The sequence below is a fragment of the Schistocerca americana genome, chromosome 1 (genome assembly GCF_021461395.2).
Source record: "Schistocerca americana isolate TAMUIC-IGC-003095 chromosome 1, iqSchAmer2.1, whole genome shotgun sequence".
Classification (NCBI taxonomy): Eukaryota; Metazoa; Arthropoda; class Insecta; order Orthoptera; family Acrididae; genus Schistocerca; species Schistocerca americana.
Genome location: NC_060119.1, coordinates 898,076,224 through 898,101,058, shown reverse-complemented (window position 1 = coordinate 898,101,058; position 24,835 = coordinate 898,076,224). Strand labels below are relative to the sequence as shown.

The 24,835-nt window shown below is 38.4% G+C and overlaps 1 protein-coding gene across 2 annotated transcripts in view; it reads left to right on the top strand.

Moving 5' to 3' along the window:
• Positions 1–5,776: 5,776 nt before the first annotated feature.
• LOC124614786 (nucleoside diphosphate kinase 7) overlaps positions 5,777–24,835 on the top strand; it is a 105,718-nt gene continuing 86,659 nt past the window's right edge. Inside the window, exons 1-2 of one of the 2 annotated variants that reach the window (XM_047142972.1) lie at positions 5,793–5,878; positions 5,977–6,030. In XM_047142972.1, coding sequence (XP_046998928.1) covers positions 5,876–5,878; positions 5,977–6,030 — 57 coding nt within the window. In that variant the 5' untranslated portion in view covers positions 5,793–5,875. Of the gene's footprint in view, positions 5,879–5,976; positions 6,031–24,835 lie in introns of both variants that reach the window. The other variant, XM_047142973.1, reaches the window with a different exon arrangement.

Here is a 24,835-nt window from a genome sequence, read left to right as displayed (position 1 = left end):
CCTTTGTGTATATGTTCATAACAGTCAGGTGCCTGGTTGGCAAATTCCAGTGTACAGTAAATACCTGAACCATTTAGGAGGACTACAGTTCTTAACACTAAGACACAAGTCTAGGAAGTTGCAGCCTATTTTGTCATAGAATTTCCAAAGTCTCTGGTTTTTAACTTTCCATTCAACTCAAAACCAAAGGACTATGATAAGTTCTGGCGACAATGCTACAGATTTTAAACTTAGTTGAAATTCATGAGCACAGCTTGTCATCTAGTCATTAGAGCGATCCAAATACAACCTTGGAACTCAGGCGACCTCAGCTTTTATTCCAGCGTTTGCTTCAATACCTGGATGTACTTGCACCATGTTCTCTCTCTGGGTGCTAGAACAACTTCTTTACATATTGAACGAGACTCGAACGCTTAAATATGCAGTACATAAGACCATCCTTCATATAGTTTTCTGCCATTTTCTACAGGGAATGTGCAATTTCCTTTCCTATCATTTTCCAATCCAAATTCATCATGTCTAATAATCTCGAATTACACTATTACGATAAATGTATCTTTATTTACATATACATTATGAGACTTAACAGGGCTGCCTTCCTTTCAGAGACATACTTTGGATGGAGCACAAGGGAGATGCCATATTGAATTTCGTCAAGCTCTTATTTGATGTGTTTTACATTATAATCACATTATAACTTATTTCCTATAAATAAATACTGTTCCAAAACACTAGCAGATTGAGATTCCCTCAAAAAGGTTCAGTTTATTAATATTAAATGTCAGCTAATGAGTTATCCATATTTGAAGGTTTCAAGAGGCTTATGACAGAGAACAAAGCTATAAGATGTGCATCAGTACTATGACATAGTGAGTAATGTCCCCAGTGGGGAGATGAAAAGGTAGAACTGCAAATTCGATATTCCTGGGCTGTGTCTTGTCATTGGCAAAAGTTTCGTTATTCATCTCCAAGTTTCTGCGACTTTTCATTGTTGATAATTTGCAAGTCAAGCACAAAACACAGAAATATGAGTGAGCATTGAAAATATGTTGATTATCTCTTAAAAGCAAACTACTGCTAATTGTCAGAACAAAAAACATAAAAAAGACTGACAAACATTAGGACAAATTAAAAGTTGACTTAGTCTCACTGTCAACAGCCTATAAACTATAGAATAAAATTTACAAGCTAGTTGGTTTAGGAGACTTCTTTTCCAAGCAAGAATGTCTTCAAATAAAGCAGATATGCAGACAAAATACTTCACGGTGCTGGTAAAGGCAAATTCCTGCTGGTGTTTCTTCTCATTGTTTCAGTTAATATCAAGAACAAAGGAAGAATTTTATTTTCCTGATAGTGAATTGTAATTATTCTTACAAATTAGAACATACTTCACATACCAGAACATTTATTTAGTAGTCGGGGGAGCTTCTTCTGAAGTACTTTTCGTAGTACATACATATAAAGAGCTTCAGCTTTAATTCGTCTTCTAAAATGGCTGCTGCAGTCACGACTAGAGATGGATGATCCGCTGCTGGACTGATTCAGAGAGGTAGATCGTTTTATGGAGTGAGTGATAAGTGACTTGGGAAAAAGGAGCAGTAGCTCTTCAGATCCGAAAGGTCTCTAGAGTGATATCAGTACATGGAACAAAAATTGTAGGACAGACTGCCATGACAGTGTCCTACCCAGTATGCTGAATTATCCGCTATGACGTAGATTATAGTGCAAAAATTGTGCTATATACAAAGTGTTATGTATGTGTTTGTATACCTTACTGTTATGAACAGCTTTTGTCAGCCATAAACAGAATAGAAAGCATAGAAAGGACACTCCCTTAGAACACTTCATTAACACAGAAAAAATGTTCTGCTTTTGATTTGAAAAGACAGCTTGCAAAGAAGTGCCATGTTTGCCCGTTCAACACTTTACCATGAGAGATGGTGCTCTATGAAGGAAGTGCTTGGCTCCCCTACCACTCCCAGCTCATCACGGAATGATTGGAGGTGACTGATGAGTCACTGCACTCTTGGCTTCTGGCTCTCAGCTCCTGGCACCTGGGTCCCAGCTCCTGGTCCTGCTCCTAACTCTGTATGGAATGGACTCGGGAGTAGCCCTGCTCTTTGAATTCAAGGCTGTCTCACTGATTCAGTTCACAACATTCTTGGCTTGTTAGCTGATTCACCTTGCAGTTTGACTTGAATCATAGACTCATCACTCTTCATTCAAACCCAGTTCGATACGAATATTGTTCATTGTAACAATAATGGTATATATATATTTCATTATTAAATATTGCATGTACAGAGTAGGATACTTATCTTAAGACAATGAAATATTTCAAAAACTATGAGTAGGATTACAAAACGGAAAAATGTGTGTCCAGAATTTTTAAAAATTCTGGCTGGTGAAATCAATTTGGGTACTGTGCCTCACCCCCAGGGAGTGGTGAGGGGGGCAACTTTGAAATCTTAAATACGAACATACAATTTTTATTGTAAAATCGGATTATATGGGAAACATGTAACTTTTGCATGCAACACTTTTCTCGTTGCATGACAGATGGCGCTGTAATCGACAAATAACACAACTGAGTTCAGTTATATTTTACTTACGGTAGCGACATTGAATGCAGGGAATTATGTTCGTTCATATTAATGTAAACATTTTGTTATGAATTGTCTGCATTATGAGGATAAATAATTTACCGAGTGGGCAAGGCTACATACACACATCAAAAGAAGTTTTACATCACCCCGGTTCCCAGAACTATTGAAGACAGATGTTGACTGTGGATACTGTATCACAGTCACAGTCCCTTTGACTGTTCGGAGATATCACCAAAACCATCCAAAGATGTAAGCAATCATGCATGAGCAGCTCCTATTAGATGGAGGGGATCCAAAAGACGATCAGTTCCAGTCATTCCACCAGGAAGGAGGTACATGGCCCTGTTGTCTGTAGTTCAACCATGCCTAGATGATCAATACCATGGTTTGATCGCATCCGCATTGTTACTTTGTGGCCGGCCGGAGTGGCCAAGCGGATCTAGGCGCTACAGTCTGGAACCGTGTGACCGCTATGGTCGCAGGTTTGAATCCTGCCTCGGGAATGGATGTGTGTGATGTCCTTAGGTTAGTTAGGTTTAAGTAGTTCTAAGTTCTAGGGGACTGATGACGACAGTAGTTGAGTCATATAGTGCTCAGAGCCATTTGAACCATTTTTGTTACTTCGTGCCAAGCAGGGCTCTCAACAAGGGAAGTGTCCAGGCGTCTCGGAGTAAACCAAAGCAATGTTGTTTAGACATGGAGGAGATACAGAGAGACAGGAAATGTCGATGACATTCCTCGCTCAGGCCGCCCAGGGGCTACTACTGCAGTGGATGACTGCTACCGACGGATTATGGCTTGGAGGAACCCTGACAGCAACGCCACCATGTTGAATAATGTTTTTTGTGCAGCCACATGACGTGTTACGACTCAAACTGTGAGCAATAGGCTATGTGATGCGCAACTTCACTCCCGACGTCCATGGCGAAGTCCATCTTTGCAACCACGCCATCATGCAGCGTGGTTCAGATGCGCACAGCAACATGCTGTATGGACCGCTCAGGATTGGCATCATGTTCTCTTCACGGATGAGCGTCGCATATGCCTTCAACCAGGCAGGCTGAACGTCTTAGACACACTGTCGAGCGACTCCAGCAAGGTGGAGGTTCCCTGATGCTTTGGGGTGGCATTATGTGGGGCCGATGTATGCCACTGGTGGTCATAGATCGCGCCGTAATGGCTGTACAATACGTGAATGCCATCCTCCGACCAGTAGTGCGACCATATTGGCAACATATTGGGGAGGCCTTCATCTTCATGGACGACAATTCGCGCCCTTATCGTGCACATCTTGTGAATGACTTCGTTCAGGATAACGACATCGCTCAACTAGAGTGACCAGCATGTTCTCCAGACATGAACTCTATCGAACATGTCTGGGATAGTCTGAAAAGGGCTGTTTAGGGACCACATAACCCACCAACCTTTCTGAGGGATCCGCGCCGAATCACCATTGAGAAGTGGGACAATCAGGACCAACAGTGCCTTGATATACTTGAGAATAGTATGCCATGACGAATACAGGCAGGCAGCAATGCAAGAGGATGTGCTATTAATTTCTTGTACTACTGACCAACAACTTCTATAATTTTTAATGACATCATATTTACTTCAGCATTTGTCCCATTTTCAAGCGTCTATGAAGCGTAATGCGACATAATGAGAAACAACATTAGATTGACAATATATGCAAACAATTTTTGCAGTTTAACTTTCATATACTTACAGGATTTGATATTTTGTAATAGAAATAGATTAAAAAATGTTATTATCGGACTGAGTTATTTTTAATGATAATATAGTAATGGTTGTTATTAATGATGATAATGGATATGTTATTGATGGCCAACGACAGGTGGACAGCCATATGTAATATTAACCTGTATGCACTCACAGCACATTTTGTAGATGACTAGATCCAGTTAAAGTCAAAGTTTCTAGAGTACATCTCATCTGAAGAAAGACGCATTGCAGAAAGTATTTCAAATTGAGTTGCAACCAAATATAATTTCAAGCTTGAAATGAGCATCATAATACCTGACAGTACTTCAAAAATGAAGCCAGCTGCAATGCTTTTGAACCTTCCATGTATCATCACGTTTAGCACACTCTTTGTATCAATTGTGCAACACACAATACGAAAGTCAGTAGAGAAGACTGTTAATGAGGTCAAAAAAGCAGCTATAGTTTTCAGTGAGACTTCTTTTGCATTAAGAAAACTTGCTGAAATACAAGGAAATTAAAAAGCAAAGCCAATCACCAACCAGTTACTGTCATAAAAGCTAAGGATTGTTCAGTTTGGAAGATGACATCTGAACAAAAATGAGGCTCTACACGGCAACTGCACTATTAAAAATCCTTTTTGGGAACACATCATGGGGCTTCGCAGACAAGACTTCAATACAGCACACACACACACACACACACACACACACACACATATATATATATATATATATATATATATATATATATATATACATATATTACAAATTAAAAGTCCTTCGGTGTATACTTAGGGCTTCACAATACATGTGCGTCCAGACACTGAATGACAGCTCAATATGAAACCTGTTGTAGAAATGATCAAACTCAAGTCTACAAAAATTCATAAGAAATTAGACCGACTGAGACACATTCGAGAGGTAGACACCATCAGAGCAGAACCTTGGCATCGGCACGGAGTCCCAACAAATAAACATACAGACCCTAGCAGGAGAGACTTATGGACCTATGGCCCTTGCAAGACCTCTCTAAATGCAATAACTGACATGGTGAAAACCAAATTTTACCGTCACCTAGAAGCAGAGATCGGTGAAGAACCGACGAACTGTTTCTTTCTTTTTTTTAAACTTTTACGTTAACGAGCTGGATCTCTGTTATACCCAAATAAGCTGCTAGAAACAGGTGACCTCGCTCGAATATTACATTTTTATGATCTCGTGCATTAGATGGCAATTATTTCTATGGCGATCTGGAATTCTTGAATTATCCAAATTATGACAGTAAACAACAAATACCCCGAGCGGTATTCGCATAAAATATTGTATAGACTGAGAGAGTGAGAGACTGCATAGGACTAATTTTTGGAAATGAGTTTCAAATTTCGATTCAATGTATTCAAGACTATTCGTTGTTCTTTGCTGCTGTGTGTTGGCATTACCTCTAAGGAAAAACAAATGAGAACGTAGTAAATAAACGTAGTGGCGGTGAAGAGAAGTGTTGGTTTGTGATAGTGGTGTAAATAAGTTTCTTTCAATAAAGTGAATATGGTAAGGATTCATTGGTCAACACTGAAGAGCATATTTTGTTTTGTTTGCGTTTTTTATTCTTTAATTGAGTCTGATGAGTTGTTATTTCTTTTTCACAGTTTTCTGGAAACCTCCGGTTTTTGTTAATGATAGCTTTCATGTTGTTTGAACAGGTTTGAACAATTTATTTTAGTCTCTTGATGTCAGGGTGCAGGGAAATTCAGATTAAATGTCATTGTCGCAAATGCCTTGGCTTACATCACTTGCTCTAAAAATTCTGCCATACGGCGGCAATTCTTATATAGGCTATGCTCGTGTACAATTTGTGCCACTGGGGATATCACATGTGTTGTTACTTTCCAGTTTGTTTGTCTCTGTTTATGTCTGGTTAATTGCGGGAAATCCAATGTTAATAAGGACCACTAGTTTCCATGCACTTACAGTACCACTTTACCCTCCCTTCCTCAAAACAGCTACCAGTAATGCTTCAGACACCCTCTACACAAAAAACATGTGTTTGTTGCGATTAATATTGTATATTATCCGACTGTATGTTCATCTTTTTGCTTCTATAAGTTCCTTGCAATCATCTTTTACAATCCCAATATTCCAATTCACCTTTGTGTTTTTTTCTGATTTCTTTTGAAGACCACCTTTCAATGTAATCAGCACCTCATCACCCAATATTTGCGTCCTTACTTTGTTAATCATCTGTGCTCAATTTTGAATGGTGAAGCAGTTGGCTGCAATACATGTGTTTCATCTGCAGTATTGACTATTGCCAGTACTGGCCATTGCATACTTTTGAAATGCTGGTAATGTATTATTTGTGACCAGGTAGTTAGTAAGAAATACATAATTGATATAGGGAAGTTATGTTTTTTTTCTTTTATGCTTTTTTATGCCATATCACAAGGTGTATGCAATGGCTTTCTGATGCGCCAATCAACTTTACATTTCATTTAGTAAAAGTTCCAGTAAGGAATACACTGTAATTACGTACCATAAATAGGCCTAAGCACATTTGTGTCATGAAAAGCTTTATTTTTTTGTATGTTGTGATTGCAAATGTGAGAATGTGGAAACTGCTTGTTGCATGACCAAATGGAATACTTTCAAAATGAGATACAATGCAGAGGGTTGTTTGCCTTCAGCAGAAATCCACTCAGTCCAGTTGCACATAATGTTGGAAACTCTTGGAGCACACTGTTGAGATGAGTTTGTTCTGGATTGTGCAGGCTATTTCATGCTAATTTTCCAGTCAGCTGTTTGAGACATCTGAGAGTACTAAACTGAAAGTGGATAGTATAAAATATAATTCACATCTTCATTTTGAAACAGACAGACAGACAGAGGGGTAGGATGGTCTAGCATTGCATTCTCAACAATTTGCTCTCTCCTTTCATCATAAATTACAGCACAAGAAAAATGTGTGGTTCTGATAGGGAATGCATATGCAAACATAGTGACTTATTTATGAAGAGTATATTGGCAAACAAAGATAGTTTCAAATAACTCTGCTTCCTTAATTTCATATTTTTCATTTTTAGAGATGTCCATTGCTGTGGGCTATATTTGTTTGCCAATATTCTGTGTCACTTGATACATGTACATCTTCTTCCATCTTATTGAGAATTGTTTTTCAAAAGTAGTGTGTCTTTGTTACAGAGTGAGAGCACTGAGGGGTTTCCTTTAGCAGGAATTTGAAAAATAGGAGCTCTTTATTCATTGTAACATTACCTGTTAATATGTTAAGCTGATATCCACTAACAGTACTGAAATGTTATTCTGTCTGAAGCTACATTCATTCCTGCAGTTCAGCTGCCTTTCATAACAGGAATTTTTAGTAGAACATGTATTGGCTGATCTAGTGGTTGGGTTTGAGGTCTTTTTGACTACTGGATTCTAACTTAAAGTGTGTGTGACACACAGGAAATCTAAATTGGCTTGCTTCTTAAATTGTTCTTGAACCTAAACTGTGTTGTGTATGGGTCAGTCCATAGCAAATCACAAAGTTTTGGACCTTATAGTCAGATATTTATTTATTTTTCTTTGTTGTATGTATCCATAGCATAAATAGAAAGTACAGGTTGGTGCATGAAAAGTAGGTCCCGAGTACTGGCTGCTTGCCAGATATGCACAAATTGTTGCCCACCATGAGCAAATACAACTAAAAATAGATAAACATGTAATAAAAATTTAGTAAAGAAATATGCAAACACAGAGGTCTATATTTGCTGAATTCATGACATGTGGCAGGTGATAATGAGCACTGTAGTACTCAAAGACGGTTTTTTGTGTGCCACCCTGTACAAAACTTCATATTCTTTCAGTGCATGTACCATTTATTGACATTTTTTAAAATCCCAGGAAATGAAAATTTGCTCATTTTCTGAAAGTACTGTGAAAGAAAGTTGTCCATAACTTCAAAACTGTTATGCTAGGAAACTGTAATTATTACCATCTAACAGTCTTTTTTACACTTTAACTTGATAGGTAACAACAATGCTATGATATCATCCTTATTATATAAAAATGTTATAATGTGGTAAATCTTGAAAGCACTCCTTTGGTTTATTACTAAAACATTGATTAAAAATGAATGGAGAAAAAATAACTTGTTGAGGTATATAATTAAGAAAATTTTATTGGATTAAAGAGGTAAGAGACTTTGGTATGAAACTGTGTAATAAAGACTTTCCCTCAAACACCAAGCTGTGGTATTAGCTTACGACAAAATGTGAATTACATGTTTATTAGCATAGTCCTATAGTATAAATCTGATAAAAATCTGAGTAATAAAAGTTGTGTGGAATAGAAACATTATCTGAATTTTTGTTAGAAGAGTTGTAAACAATCTTTTTCTATCACAGGATGAAACCAAATAAAATGAAAAACTGTTTGTTGAAGCCTTACTTGTAAAACAATTTTCGTTAGACTTTTTTCTTTTTAAGTGAGGATCACAATTGCTTATGCCAGGTCAGTACGGAAACACTTCCAGCTAGCATCCTGGAGTTGATATTTTTTAGGATACAATCAACTAGCCCATCTAAGACTCCAGGGGTTGTAGGCCAGACTGTGATATTTGACCTGGGTAGTTTTTAAAAGCTGCTGATTTCATAATATTTAGTTAAAAATTGCCAATTTTGCTCTATTTTTCACGTTATCATTTTCACAAAACTTTCCTCTCCCTATCAGTAGGATTAAGTACGGGTAAAGAGCATGCTAGCGGGAAATACAGAAGCGTCCGATTCCACCATCTACATTGACCCATGACGTCACAAATATGGAGGAAACGACCATACGCTACGACTCCAATATGGCGCCTATGATGTCATTACGTAAACATGACCACAAACACGAAAATACATTGAAAAACCTACACACACACACACACACACACACACACACACACACACGTTCCGCAAAAACCTAAGAGTGGGAAATAGGGGGTTTTTGGGTGGGGACAAAGTAAATATAAACAAATTTAGACACACACCACCATACCAAACCACAAAAAATGACGAAAAAAAACGACAACACAAAACTCCCCCAATTCCGCTAAACACAATATCCTTTGGAATCAGACACTTGCCTTGACCTATATACCTCAACAAATTGGAATCGAACGCATCCCTTGACCTATATAGCTCAACATCAGCTCCAAATCCCACAAATAACACTTCCCTTAACCTATATAGCTCAACAGCAACTCCTGATACCCGAACAGCCACAACCACACATTGGAATCGAACACTTCCCTTGATCTGTATAGGTCAACAGAAACTACCGATACCAAATCATAAAACCCAAAACTACAACTACGTCCACAATCATCACTTCCTCTAAAAACACAACAAACCAACAAAATTGGAATCGAACACTTCCCTTGACCTGTTATCCTTACAACATCTCCACATACAGCCGTCCCTGGTCCGAGACACTGTAACTTTAGTAAGCCTCATTTCTTCACGACATACTGAACACTTCACGACTTCATCCAAAAGTCTGAACAGTTAAAGAAATTTTATTAGAGACAATGCACTGTCCCCCATCATCGCCGAAAACCGGAAGCTGTTGACTTTGTCAGTCATACCCATACCTACCAAAGACATAAAAAAAGCAATTTACCAAAATTCACACACGACAAACTGGCATGCCTGTTCCTTTACTTAAATTCTATCGTTCACATGTGGGATGCATCAGGGAGACACATTGCAGATCGTCCATGCGCACAAGTGAATATCCAGCAGCAGTTGCCAGCTGTGCTGGTGGAGAAGTGGAGCGCACTCCCACAAGAAATCCTCACCAGTCTACTCTCTGTATGTCCCCCCCCCCCCCCCCCCCCCCAATTTTTTTTTTAGTTGGTTTGTGGGACTTAGCTATTCGATGCGGGAAATGTGTTTAATTTGACATCCTTTAGCAGTCTTGTGTCCAGCACAGAATCACCTTGTGGAGTATGCATTGTCACTTATGGTGATCACAAACCCTATTAAGAACCATCTCCTGCTTTTTGTAATGTCCAGGGGACTTTCGTAAATTGCAGTGACTTCAGTATAATTATTGCCTTTGAATAAAAGCATCATTTCTGGTCATCTCATTGTGTATTTCTTTCAGTTACCATCTGCACTATAGTGTAGCAGTTCTTTCTATGTATGGTCCAAGTTTCATTGAGGTATTTTGCTTGGCAATAACACATTGTCCTGCAAAATCATAGATTATGAAAACTTAGGCCTCTCACAAGTTATTCTGTATAAACAGAAAACTGGTATGCTTCCCTTTGTACACCAAACATGAATTAATAACAGAGGTGGAGGTCCATTATTTTCAAAATCAGCTTCAATAATGACCAATTTAATGTTGTTTGTAAGTACCCTAAACAAATTAACTTACACTTGAGAGGTTGAGCATCTCTCATGCTTGATGTATGTATTAACATTTGTAAACACTGCAACAAGTATGTTATACTACAGACCTAACTGACATCCAACAGTAGTAACATACTTGTTAATTGGTGACCGTTCCATACCACATGAACATCTAAGAATCTTCAATGTGGTGCATCACTATATCAAAAAATTAAGTTCCATTTCATATGTCCTGTCCCCATTTTCAAATTGTATCAAAGTCAAACAGAAATAGTAAGAGACACACATTTTTTCTGCAAAAAAGGGTATTTTCAGATTTTGAAAAAAAGATTGCATTTTTGACACAATTTAAATTAATTTTACGGTAGCATTGTGTTTCATATCACTGTTGAAAAATTTTAAAATGACACCAAAGTCAACTCTGTAACTTAAATAGTTGTGGAGTAATAATCTTTAAAAACATTTTGAAAACTAAACAACTTATCATATTTTGAAACCCGAAAATAAAAACATCTTGCATACTCAAAAGCAGTGTGCATTTGCAATATTTGTTAATTGCATGAGTACTAAAAAAAAAAAAAAAATTAACCGAAAACAGTTGACTTGGTTAGGATTGTCCCGTACTGTGTTATTGTGGTGTTTTGGTGGGGGCACAATGTTTTGATCAATACTGGATTTTCAAAATTTACACTTGGCTGCACTATAAAATGTGATTTTATACAAATGAGTGGTGGACAAGTGGTGTCATTCAGCTCTTGATGTGTTTTGCATTAAATTTAATTGTTATTCCACTTCTGCTGTAATGTGTAAACCTTTCTTCACTTGAAAACTGATAACATTTTCCATTAACTGTTAGTTTCAACTGTCAGCTATTTCTGTGAACTGAGGAAACCAATCACCAAGCTTGAAACACTGTATAAACTCTGCAGACCATGTTAGTGATAAAACATGAGAGAATAGTCCAAAAGATTTGTTTCAGAACATTTGCACTTCTAGAAAGGGCCATAGTCTTGCAGAAAAAGGTGATATGCATTGATGATAACAACATAGTCAGCAATTGTTGCAAGGGTGGACATGGAACTAATGTTTGTAGAAAGTTGGCAGGGAGAGGGGAGGAACATTGATTTTAACCTCTTTCCTTCATTCTCACTTATTTTCCATACAATACTATCACAATATTAGCCATTTGTTCAGTAAATGGTATGTTGAAAAATTTAGAGGAAGTGTGGAATATTGGAAATATTGTTCAGGTAAGTGTATTTTCTTGCTATTTCACTTGCCCTGTTTTATCAATCCACTTAACACCAAGGATTTTTTCTTCAGGTTAAAGTTCAGTTTTCATGTGTAGCTAAATATTTATGTGGTTAAATCAGTAATTGATTTACTTTTTACATGAAATAGAAGAAATACTATAGTTTTTGTTTACATTTTTATCAGGTTAGCCCTCACGTAAAAAAATAATTAAAAAAAATTTGTGTCCAATACATTTGCTCTTTCTTTCCATCAGAAAGTTTTTTTTTTCGATACTTTTTATCTAGCTCTAGTTTTTAAGAAATTCATGACAGAACAAGCTAAAGTTTAATCTTTTGAAATACTGATTAAAATATGCATACTATTGCGATAAACAAAATTTTTCAGATTCTTAATTTCTAACCTGAGGACTTTTTGGGTATATTAATTTAACTACAAATGAGTGCTTCGATTTGCTATATTTACAGAGTACCACATTTACAAGCATAAAAAACTGTGTAGTTTACATATCTCAGTCGGTGATGTGGATTCTGGCAGCTTGGTGCATGACACTATTCTGCTTCATATCAACACAAAATTTTGTTACGTCCCATACAATAACTCACATTAGCCCATTATAGCACAGACTCAAAAATAGTCAAAACAAAATGGGTGTGAACTATTCACAAAATTTTTAATAAGACCATAGCAAACATCATCTTTAACATGTCACCTTACAATAAAGACTATTAATTTATGAAGTGTTATGAACTTTTGGAAGTGTTTGAGCAATTTAATTTCAGTCTTAATGTTCAAAAGTAGAACTGTTCGTGAATATTCATAAATAACTAATGAATTACTCACAACTTGTAAAATTACAAGTCTATGTTCCATATTTGTAATGAGATATAAATCCATTCCAAATTTAGTACTGACATTTTCACATGGATTATACATCTTTCTTTGCCTCTCCACATATATGATTTGTTCAGTGTGTTTTTACTGTTCATAAAAATGTAATAACACTGTCGTCTACTGTTTACAATCAACTTTTAACACAAAATAATTATAAAACATACATAATACATTTAAATAGAGCACAACATAGTGATTTAAAATATCTTGTTTGAATAAAAGTATGTAAGTATGATAAATTGCATTCTGTATCATAGACTTTACTAATTCGAGATCACAGTATTACCAAGCGAGGTGGCGCAGTGGTTAGACACTGGACTCGCGTTCAGGAGGACGACGGTTCAATCCCGCATCCGGCCATCCTAATTTAGGTTTTCTGTGATTTCCCTAAATCGCTCCAAGCAAATGCGGGGATGGTTCCTTTGAAAGGGCACAGCCGACTTCCTTCCCTGTCCTTCCCTAGTCCGATGAGACCGATGACCTCGCTGTCTGGTCTCCTTCCCCAAAGAACCCAACCCAGTCACAGTATTCAGTTATAATCTTTTGTCAGCAGTTACATCACAAGGTGAAGATAGTCCTTATTTAACATCTACATCTACATCTATACTCCGCGAGCCACCTTACGGTGTGTGGCGGAGGGTACTTATTGTACCACTATCTGATCCCCCCTTCCCTGTTCCATTCATGAATTGTGCGTGGGAAGAACGACTGCTTGTAAGTCTCCGTATTTGCTCTAATTTCTCGGATCTTTTCGTTGTGATCATTACGTGAGATATATGTGGGCGGTAGTAATATGTTGCCCATCTCTTCCCGGAATGTGCTCTCTCGTAATTTCGATAATAAACCTCTCCGTATTGCGTAACGCCTTTCTTGAAGTGTCCGCCACTGGAGCTTGTTCAGCATCTCCGTAACGCTCTCGCGCTGACTAAATGTCCCCATGACGAATCGCGCTGCTTTTCGCTGGATCATGTCTCTCTTCTATTAATCCAACCTGGTAAGGGTCCCATACTGATGAGCAATACTCAAGAATCGGACGAACAAGCGTTTTGTAAGCTACTTCTTTCGTCGATGAGTCACATTTTCTTAGAATTCTTCCTATGAATCTCAACCTGGCGCCTGCTTTTCCCACTATTTGTTTTATGTGATCGTTCCACTTCAGATCGCTCCGGATAGTAACTCCTAAGTATTTTACGGTCGTTACCGCTTCCAATGATTTACCACCTATGGCATAATCGTACTGGAATGGATTTCTGCCCCTATGTATGCGCATTATATTACATTTATCTACGTTTAGGGAAAGCTGCCAGCTGTCGCACCATGCATTAATCCTCTGCAGGTCCTCCTGGAGTACGTACGAGTCTTCTGATGTTGCTACTTTCTTGTAGACAACCGTGTCATCTGCAAATAGCCTCACGGAGCTACCAATGTTGTCAACTAAGTCATTTATGTATATTGTAAACAATAAAGGTCCTATCACGCTTCCCTGCGGTACTCCCGAAATTACCTCTACATCTGCAGATTTTGAACCGTTAAGAATGACATGTTGTGTTCTATCTTCTAGGAAATCCTGAATCCAATCACAAACCTGGTCCGATATTCCGTAAGCTCGTATTTTTTTTCACTAAACGTAAGTGCAGAACCGTATCAAATGCCTTCCTGAAGTCCAGGAATACGGCATCAATCTGCTCGCCAGTGTCTACGGCACTGTGAATTTCTTGGGCAAATAGGGCGAGCTGAGTTTCACATGATCTCTGTTTGCGGATTCCATGTTGGTTATGATGAAGGAGATTTGTATTATCTAAGAACGTCATAATACGAGAACACAAAACATGTTCCATTATTCTACAACAGATTGACGTAAGCGAAATAGGCCTATAATTATTCGCATCTGATTTATGACCCTTCTTGAAAATGGGAACGACCTGCGCTTTCTTCCAGTCGCTAGGTACTTTACGTTCTTCCAGCGATCTACGATAAATTGCTGATAGAAAGGGGGCAAGTTCTTTAGCATAATCACTGTAGAATCTTAAGGGTATCTCGTCTGGTCCGGATGCTTTTCCGCTACTAAGTGATAGCAGTTGTTTTTCAATTCCGATATCGTTTATTTCAATATTTTCCATTTTGGCGTCCGTGCGACGGCTGAAGTCAGGGACCGTGTTACGATTTTCCGCAGTGAAACAGTTTCGGAACACTGAATTCAGTATTTCTGCCTTTCTTCGGTCGTCCTCTGTTTCGGTGCCATCGTGGTCAACGAGTGACTGAATAGGGGATTTAGATCCGCTTACCGATTTTACATATGACCAAAACTTTTTAGGGTTCTTGTTTAGATTGTTTGCCAATGTTTTATGTTCGAATTCGTTGAATGCTTCTCTCATTGCTCTCTTTACGCTCTTTTTCGCTTCGTTCAGCTTTTCCTTATCAGCTATGATTCGACTACTCTTAAACCTATGATGAAGCTTTCTTTGTTTCCGTAGTACCTTTCGTACATGATTGTTATACCACGGTGGATCTTTCCCCTCGCTTTGGACCTTAGTCGGTACGAACTTATCTAAGGCGTACTGGACGATGTTTCTGAATTTTTTCCATTTTTGTTCCACATCCTCTTCCTCAGAAATGAACGTTTGATGGTGGTCACTCAGATATTCTGCGATTTGTGCCCTATCACTCTTGTTAAGCAAATATATTTTCCTTCCTTTCTTGGCATTTCTTATTACACTTGTAGTCATTGATGCAACCACTGACTTATGATCACTGATACCCTCTTCTACATTCACGGAGTCGAAAAGTTCCGGTCTATTTGTTGCTATGAGGTCTAAAACGTTAGCTTCACGAGTTGGTTCTCTAACTATCTGCTCGAAGTAATTCTCGGACAAGGCAGTCAGGATAATGTCACAAGAGTCTCTGTCCCTGGCTCCAGTTCTGATTGTGTGACTATCCCATTCTATACCTGGTAGATTGAAGTCTCCCCCTATTACAATAGTATGATCACGAAACTTCTTCACGACGTTCTGCAGGTTCTCTCTGAGGCGCTCAACTACTACGGTTGCTGATGCAGGTGGTCTATAGAAGCATCCGACTATCATATCTGACCCACCTTTGATACTTAACTTAACCCAGATTATTTCACATTCGCATTCGCTAATAACTTCACTGGATATTATTGAATTCTTTACTGCTATAAATACTCCTCCACCATTGGCGTTTATCCTATCCTTGCGGTATATATTCCATTCTGTGTCTAGGATTTCGTTACTGTTCACTTCCGGTTTTAACCAACTTTCCGTTCCTAATACTATATGCGCACTATTTCCTTCAATAAGAGATACTAATTCAGGAACCTTGCCCTGGGTACTCCTGCAGTTTACCAATATTACGTTGACTTTTCCTGTTTTTGGTCTCTTGAGGACGGACGTTCTTTATCAACGATGATAATGTCCTCTCTGGTAAGCCGTCAGGTATTTTATCGTTTCGCCCAAGGGGGGGGTCCCTCTAACCTAAAAAACCCCCGTGTGCACGCCACACGTACTCTGCTACCCTAGTAGCTGCTTCCGGTGTGTAGTGCACGCCTGACCTGTCTAGGGGGGCCCTACAGTTCTCCACCCAATAACGGAGGTTGATGAATTTGCAACCATTATAGTCGCAGAGTCGTCTGAGCCTCTGGTTTAGACCCTCCACACGGCTCCAAACCAGAGGACCGCGATCGACTCTGGGCACTATGCTGCAGATATTAAGCTCAGCTTGCACTCCGCGTGCGATGCTGGTTGTCTTCACCAAATCAGCCAGCCGCCGGAAGGAACAAAGGATGGCCTCAGAACCCAAGCGGCAGGTGTGTAGAGTGTGTGTTATGTATGGTGATGAGACCACTGCCTACGCATTCATGCTGTATTAATGCTGTATTATCAGTTTACCTGCGGATCTGAAACATTCTTCCCTCCTTTGTTTTTCCCTTCCCCTTTTCCCTGCCCCCCCCCCCCCCCCCCCCCTCAAGAAAGAAAAAAAAATTAAATCTGTCCACATCCCACTCTCCCTTCCTGTTGTTGTTGTAGTCTTCAGTCCTGAGATTGGTTTGATGCAGCTCTGCATGCTATTCTATCGTGCGCAAGCTTCTTCATCTCCAAGTAACGACTGCAAAGTTCATCCTTCTGAATCTGCTTAGTGTATTCATCTCTTGGTCTCCCTGTATGATTTTTACCCTCCACGCTGCCCTCCAATACTAAATTGGTAATCCCTTGATGCCTCAGAACATATCCCTTCTTCTAGTCAAGTTTTGCCACAAATTCCTCTTCTCCCAAATTCAATTCAGTGCCTCCTCGTTAGTTACATGATCTACCCATCTAGCTCCTTTCCTATGTGTTGTAAAATGCATTAACAGTTTAACAATGTCATCTTCACCTTGAAATAACTGACCCCTCTCATCCTGGGCCGAGCGGTCTAAGGCGCTGCAGTCATGGACTGTGCGGCTGGTCCCGGCGGAGGTTCGAATCCTCCCTCGGGCATGGGTGTGTGTGTTTGTCCTTAGAATAATTTAGGTTAAGTAGTGTGTAAGCTTAGGGACTGATGACTTTAGCAGTTAAGTCCCATAAGATTTCACACACATTTGAAAATTTTTTTCATCCTGGACTACAAGTGAATTGCCCTTCCTTTTTAACATTCACCAACTTCAATGTATTCTTTTCTCTTCCTCAAGGATGGAACCCAGAAGGAAGGATAGTACCATGTACATTTATATGTATCTGTTGTCAGAGTCATCGTTACACATGTAAGCTTCATTCAGGATTTGCCCATGTAGAGAATGCACTTGCTGGCAGCACTGATATAAGGCAAATTTAAAATAAGGTTCCAGAACTATTAGTGTTTTACCAATAAAACAAAACAAGTTGTAAAATCTGTTGGAGAGAAATACCCCACATTTACATATTACGAATGAACTTGGTGCGTGATTGATTAGACACACTTACTTGTACAAGGGATGACAGTGATTTTATTTTTGAAAGTAGTTTATTTCTGTTGGGATATACAATATTTTTTATCTATTCGTGTTTTGCAAAAACAAATAAATTTTTCGGCTGTCCTCTTGAGGATGCAGTATATAACTGACTGTAGGAAGCATGGATTTTCTAGATTTAATCCACAAACTTACTTTCAACCACATCTTAACACGCTAAACCTTATGTCATGTGTTCCACATAGATTAAACATAATTCATTCATTTTTACACGTATTTTGCCCATTTCTCTTGCAAACTTTACCCTGTAGTTTTATCTGAATTCTGAAGAAATTTGTAATTGTGCCATTAAGTGAATCGCATTTCGAAAAAAAGGACTGTCATCGGCAACTGTCCTGATTCTCAACTGTGACTCTTAGAGAGGATGTTAAATATATCTGTGCTGTTGAGCCACATGGCCTTATCATTGGTCCCGAATCCTGATGTGGTTGATGCACTGTACAACCCAAATGAGAAACAGTGTGTGCTTCATACTTTTAAAGTATTCTGATTTGTCTAATTATGGGAGATAAATACTAGCAGGTCGTTTTCGGACATTTCTACATGTAAACCCTTCCAATTGTTGCCCTTACTCTTAGTGGTAGTAGGGGTATCTTACTCCGGCAGTATTTTTATGAAGATAATGAGTCATGTGTAAATGAAATTTGGTTGAAATTGCTCCAGAAATTCAAAGTTATGCTTTTATGTCGTACTTTCTCATCCCAAACTCACATTTATAGATGTGGTTGGGATAATATCATAATATTTTTGTACAAATAATTACAAAAAAGTTGAGTCACAACTACACAAAATTTGACTGAAAATGCTATAGACATTTCGTAGTGATGCCTTTCTCACCCTCTTTTCCTTCTCAGTTGTCTCCCCCCCCCCCCCCCCCCACCTCCCTCTCCTTATGGGAGGTGATGGTACTTACCCCACAGAAACCTTCTTGGGTGTGACCACAACAACTCATCAAAATTCAATCATATTTGGATGAATGGTACAGGAATGCAAAGGAGACAAACAGACAAATATTTTAAAAATGAAACATTGCATCAAATAAAATAAAAATGTAAACAGTCACACTTGTAAAAATGCAATGTATATCAGACAGTTAGAGTTTTCTTTTTTCTTTTAATAGTTCCTGTGGTCAATTTCTTGTGCCAACATCAATTTCAATAATTAAAGAGAGAAATTGGTCTGGGGAAAAAGCTGTTAGTAGGGCAAGTTTGGTACTTCTATGGCTTTAAGTTAGCAGCACTGGGATGAGCCCTGATCAGCTGATGTATCAACATTGTTTTGTTTATAACCTCAAAAATACATTTCAAGGTGGCAAGTCCGCTTGAAATGTCCTTATTAGTTGAACAATGTTCAGTTAATTGTTTTGTACTCCCTGAAGGTGAGAAGCAAGTGAATATTAATTGTAGAATGTCTAAAGTTTATGGTGAAGGTTGTATGAATCGTGCAAATTTTTACAAGTGAGTAGAGCAGTTCAAAATTATCACGACTCAGTGACTGACGAACACCATTCTGGCCGACCAGTTGCAGTTTCAACTTTCTCACTTGAAAGTCAAATTGATGACATTATTTGGGCTGACTGCTGGGTGACTGTAGGAATGATTGTTGATAAGGTTCAAGTTAGTACTGGTACAGTTCACAACATTATCTGTAACAAGCTAGAGTACTGCGAAACATGCATAAGATTGGTCGCAAAGAAGTTGATGCAGCTACACAAGGAAACAAGGTGGAGAGAGTACACAGAGCTAAAGGAACTTTATGAAAGAGAGGGTGAGCACTTCCTCAAGAAAATTTTAACTTGTGGTGGGACTTGGGTTGACTGTTATGAGCCAGAATCAGAAAGACAAAGCATGGAGTGGAAGCACACCAACTCACCTGTCAAGAAAAAAATTCAATACCCAAGCATCGGCAGGAAAGGTCCTGTTTACAGTGTTTTGGGATGCTGAAGGTCTAGATTTTTGTGATTATCTCATAGAGCAGTGTACAATGTACAGCCAGTACTACTTGGATTTGCTTTTAAACAAGGTGAAGCGAGCCATGAGAGAGGGATGTTGTGGATCTCAGAAGAGAGGTGTGATCCTCCAGCAAGACAACACATCTTCATATTGTTCAACTAATCCATGAAACCATCAACAAAATGGACTGGGAAGTACTGCTTCATTCCCCTTTCAGTCTTGATTTAGCACCTAGTGATTTCCATTTGTTTGGTGCACTGAAAGAGGCATTATGTGGGAAGAGGTTCCAGGACAACGAGGATGTGAAAAAGTTTGTGGGAAATTGGTTCAAACATCAAGATAAAGAGTTCTTTGCAACCATAATAATAATAATAATAATAATAATAATAATAATAAAAGCTTGTAGCCTGTTGGAACAAGTGCATAAATGTTCAAGGGGATTATGTTGAAAAGTAGAAAAAATATTGTTTTGTAAAAACTTTTTTCTCCAGACCAATTTGTCTCTTTAATTATTGAATGACCATTGTAGATGTTGGTGGTTGTGTGGGGATGAATTGCTGTGACTAATAAAATAGACAGAAAGCTGAAAATTGGTAGTGTTACTTATTTGTAAAATGTAGCCACAGAAATTAAAAAATGCTTGTCATACTTTGTGTCATTGTTAATTAATGGCTCTTTACTTCTGCATGAGTGCTGTTTGGGAGCCTCTATTAATTGATTCTATCAGCATTGCTGTGTCTGCTGCCAATATTTTCCCCCAGGCTTCTAGAAATGGCTTCCATTGTACTGCTTATATTTGCAATATCACTGCTTTTAGGGCATGATTCTAAGATGTTTCACCAATTTTGAACACGTGTAAATCATGAGACTGATTTCAGATGTTTTGGACTTGTACATGAGCCACTTGACAGAAATTAAGGCAGATTTCTTAATACTTCTTGCCTATTGGAAGATAAAATCATTTTTGTCTACATATGTACACAGCAAGCCAGTATTTCATGTACTATACTGTTTCTCATCCAAACCTAGTATTATCACATTTACACAATTTGCCTCCAGCATATCAACATTTCATGTTGCCCATCATTTCCAGCCTAACTTAATATGCATCACAAACAACCAATTCATTTCATTATGGTATCGGTAGATATATTGTACGTGTTTGAAGCTCTGAGTGTACTAGGTTTGAAGTTAAAAATATCTTTGATATGGAAAAATTACTTTAACTAAGGGCTAAATAAACTATAGTCTTCTGTTATTTTGTACCGATCATAGAGTAAAAACTGTTCTTCCATCTCTCTGTTTTTTTAAACTTAGCATTATGTCTTTGAAAGCAAAATTTAGAGCAAAGACGAATTCAGTGGAGGAGCAAGTACAAGTATATTCGATATAAAATAAAATTAGTTTATTTTCCCGTAATATTGAATCTGGCTGTAGACCTATGCCATTTCTTCTTCTGTGTAAACTATTGTTTTATATTAACCTAGAACTGAGGTTTCGACAGATTAATAAAAGATGTAGGCATTTGACGCCGCGTATAGAAGCGTGCAGCTGCCACAAGTAACTTTATTGCACAGTCACAACCATGTTTGAGACCACGACAGACTCACCTAGCTGATAGTGGCTTAAATAAACCTCTGAATACAGGCTGTAGGCAAAACCCAACAAGGCATATGCCTTTAACACATATGTTGCACACATCTCTCCACACACACACACACACACACACACACACACACATACATACATACACACACACACCTCCCCCCTCCCACCTCTTTGTCCATCTCCTCCTCCCCTCCCTCTTTCCATTTGTTCCTCCCCCACTTTGTGTCCTCACCTTCCTAAGCCTGTCTTTCTGGACACCTCACCCTCCCATTTTTATCTGTCTGTACCCTCCTCTATCCATTTCAATCTTCCCTCAGCCATGCCAATCAGCATGTGTAATCTCTGCAAAACAGGTTGATAAAGTAGCTATTACTACTATGACAACACATCTGTCAAGCAGGACAGCCTACACATCAGGGGCTTGAAAAATTCTTTTGCCCCTGACGTGTAGGCTGTTCTGCAAAGCAGAGTGATGAGGTAGACTGGTACTACTCCAGCTCAAAACACCCATTGTTCACTTATCTGCACGTCGAGGCTAGAAAACCATTTTTTGCCCTTGACGTGTTGGCTGCCCTGTAAAGCAGGCTGGTAAGTCAGGTCGATACTATTCCCACACAATCCGCATGTCGTGCAGGACAGCCTACGTACCAGGGGCTGGAAAAAACACGTTTTTGCCCGTATCTTTGCTCCCATTGGATGTAGGGGATTATAAACCTCATAGTGCTGATACTCGTTAGGCTTGCTGTTTTTGTGCCAAATTTGGTTGAAATTGATCCAGGAGTTTGAGTGGAGATCCCAAACATACAAGTATTCACTCTTCTTTATGTCTATAAACATATAATGTTCACTTCATCTGTGGTCTAGATGTAGCATCTCAGACTGATAATCAAAATGTCTTGGGGCCTATGCTTTGAAACCAGCCACTGCTAAAATTTTGAATAAAAACCATCAGCAATAGTGGCTGAAGGGTTCTAGTGTAAGATGTTACTTTTGTTCTGATAACAGCTTTGTCGAAGATGGTGGGGGACAGAGATTCAAGGCGCTCTCTTGCTCTTGGTATGGGAAACTGCCCCTAAAAGGCAGAAGAATCAGCAATGATCAACAACTTTAGGATGCAGAAAGCAATGGAAACCACTGCATTATCCACAGGATGTGGGACCTGTAATCGAAAATGTGTCATGGTGCACTCTCCATTGCCAAAAGAGTCCAGAATAGTCTGTCATGTGGATCTCTGAAAGGGACTGTCATGTGGGAGGTGACAATGAGAAAAAGATGGAGTAACTAATGACTAGATAACATTCTACAAGCCAAAACTTGGACTGTCAGAAGTTTGAACATAGCAAGAAAGGTAGAAAATCTGAAATCGGAAATGAAGGCTCAATCCAGATTCAATAGGGAATCAGTGAAGTTAAATGGAAAGAGGATAAGGATTTCTGGTCAGGGTACAATAGGGTTGTTTCCATCAGATTCGACAGCAAACCAAAACTGATGATGATAGTTCAAGTGTATGTGTCAGCATTGCAGACTGAAGACCACGAAACAGAGATGTTGAACTGGTAATTCAGTATGTGAAGGGAGGAGGAAATTTGACAGTCATATGTACCTGGAATGTGGTTATAGTGGAAGGAATAGAAGACAGGGTTTGGGAGAAAGACTGATTTAGATCTGCAGTATATTTTAGATGTTAATGATATGTACTTTATTCAAGAATTGTGAGGAACAGATATGTTTGGAACAGATTTGGAGACTTGGGAAGATTACAGTTGGATTACATCAAGGCCAGACAGATATTTCAAAATCAGAGTTTTGATTGTAATGTGTACTTAGGTGCAGATATAGATTTGGATCACTGTATAGTAATAATGAAGAGTAGACTGAAGTTTAAGAGAATTGTCTGGAAGTTAGATACTAATAGTACTGTGGAATGATGAGATGCATTTGAAGTCCACTATGTATGTGGATACTGTGGTACTGAACAACAGAGTGGGCAGTTCATTTGATGACAAGTGGACATCTCTAAAAAGGGCAGTCACGGATATTGGACAAACAAACATAGATGCAAGGAAGGTAACTGCGAAGAAACCTTGGCTAGTAGCAGAAATACATCAGTTGATTGACAAAAGAAGGCAGTATAAAAATCTTCAGGTAGAGACAGGGATATAGCAATATAAATACCTTAAGAATGGAATAAATAGTAAGTGCAGGACAGTTAAAGGAAAATGCGTAGAAATCAAAAAAGTAATGATCGTCAGGAGGACTGATTTACCACATAGAAAAGTCAAAACAACCTGTGGTGAAATTAAAAGCAAAGTGTTCGATGAGGATCCCAAAGTTAAATGTAGAGGAGAGAGTGGCTAGTTGAAAGGAATACTTTGAAGGATTCTGTGAGGAGGAGGACTTGTGTGACAATGTGATAAAAGAGGAAATTTGAGTGGATTTGAAAGACAGTGCAGAAGTCAGCAACACTTTGATCGCAAACTACTGGTGTTTTGTGAGTGCTCATTTGTTAGGTTGCATGAGTACTGAGAGTGCAAAAGAAAAATTGATGAATAAAAATGACAATTGTTTTTTGTATCCCTGAAAATGCACACTTGTTCAACACAAGTTTGTGTTGTTTCTTAACAACTCTGAAACCATGTTAATCATACCTGAGCACACTTTTTGTGTTTATTCATTCAGCCGCACCCTGTCTGCCACTTGTTGCCACATTATTTCGTTTATCTTTGCACATTATTGGTTTGGTACGCGTCAGGAGAAATCAGTGCATTTCACACCATTACGGTGCACTACTAACTTCTCTGATGTAATAGTGTGTGGAATGATGTAGCCAGAACACTGTAAATAGATTGTGTGTGCAGTCAGTACTGAGCATACATATGTGCTGACACATTTTCAAGAATATTGTCACAATTTGCAATGACAAAGTGAATTTTATCTCAAAGTTTGTGTTTGGTCACAGAAAAATTTTGTGACTAAAATCTTCAGATGTCACCTTGTATATAAAAAAAGAAAGAAATAATAATAATAATAATAATAATAATAATATGTCAAACATAAAAATAATATGTCAAACATAATGAGCTGTATATAAAAAAAATTAAATTTTTTAAGTTTTGTTCCAGATGGGAACATGACTTTCTATTACAAAAAAAAAAAAAAAAAAAAAGAAATGGCGCATGCAGTTGTTTACTGTGCCAAGCTACTATTGCATTTGTGCACTTTTCCTTTGTACTTTAAACAGAGGGAAAAAAAGAAACTTAAAAATCAATTAAGTTTTCAGCAAAATCACTTCATGAAACCAGTAGCTGACACTTTTGCTTCTTATTGTGTTTTGAATGTGTTGGCGAAAAAGAGAAAACCCTTTGAAGGTGCTGAAAGAAGCATTTGGAGAAGATGCTGA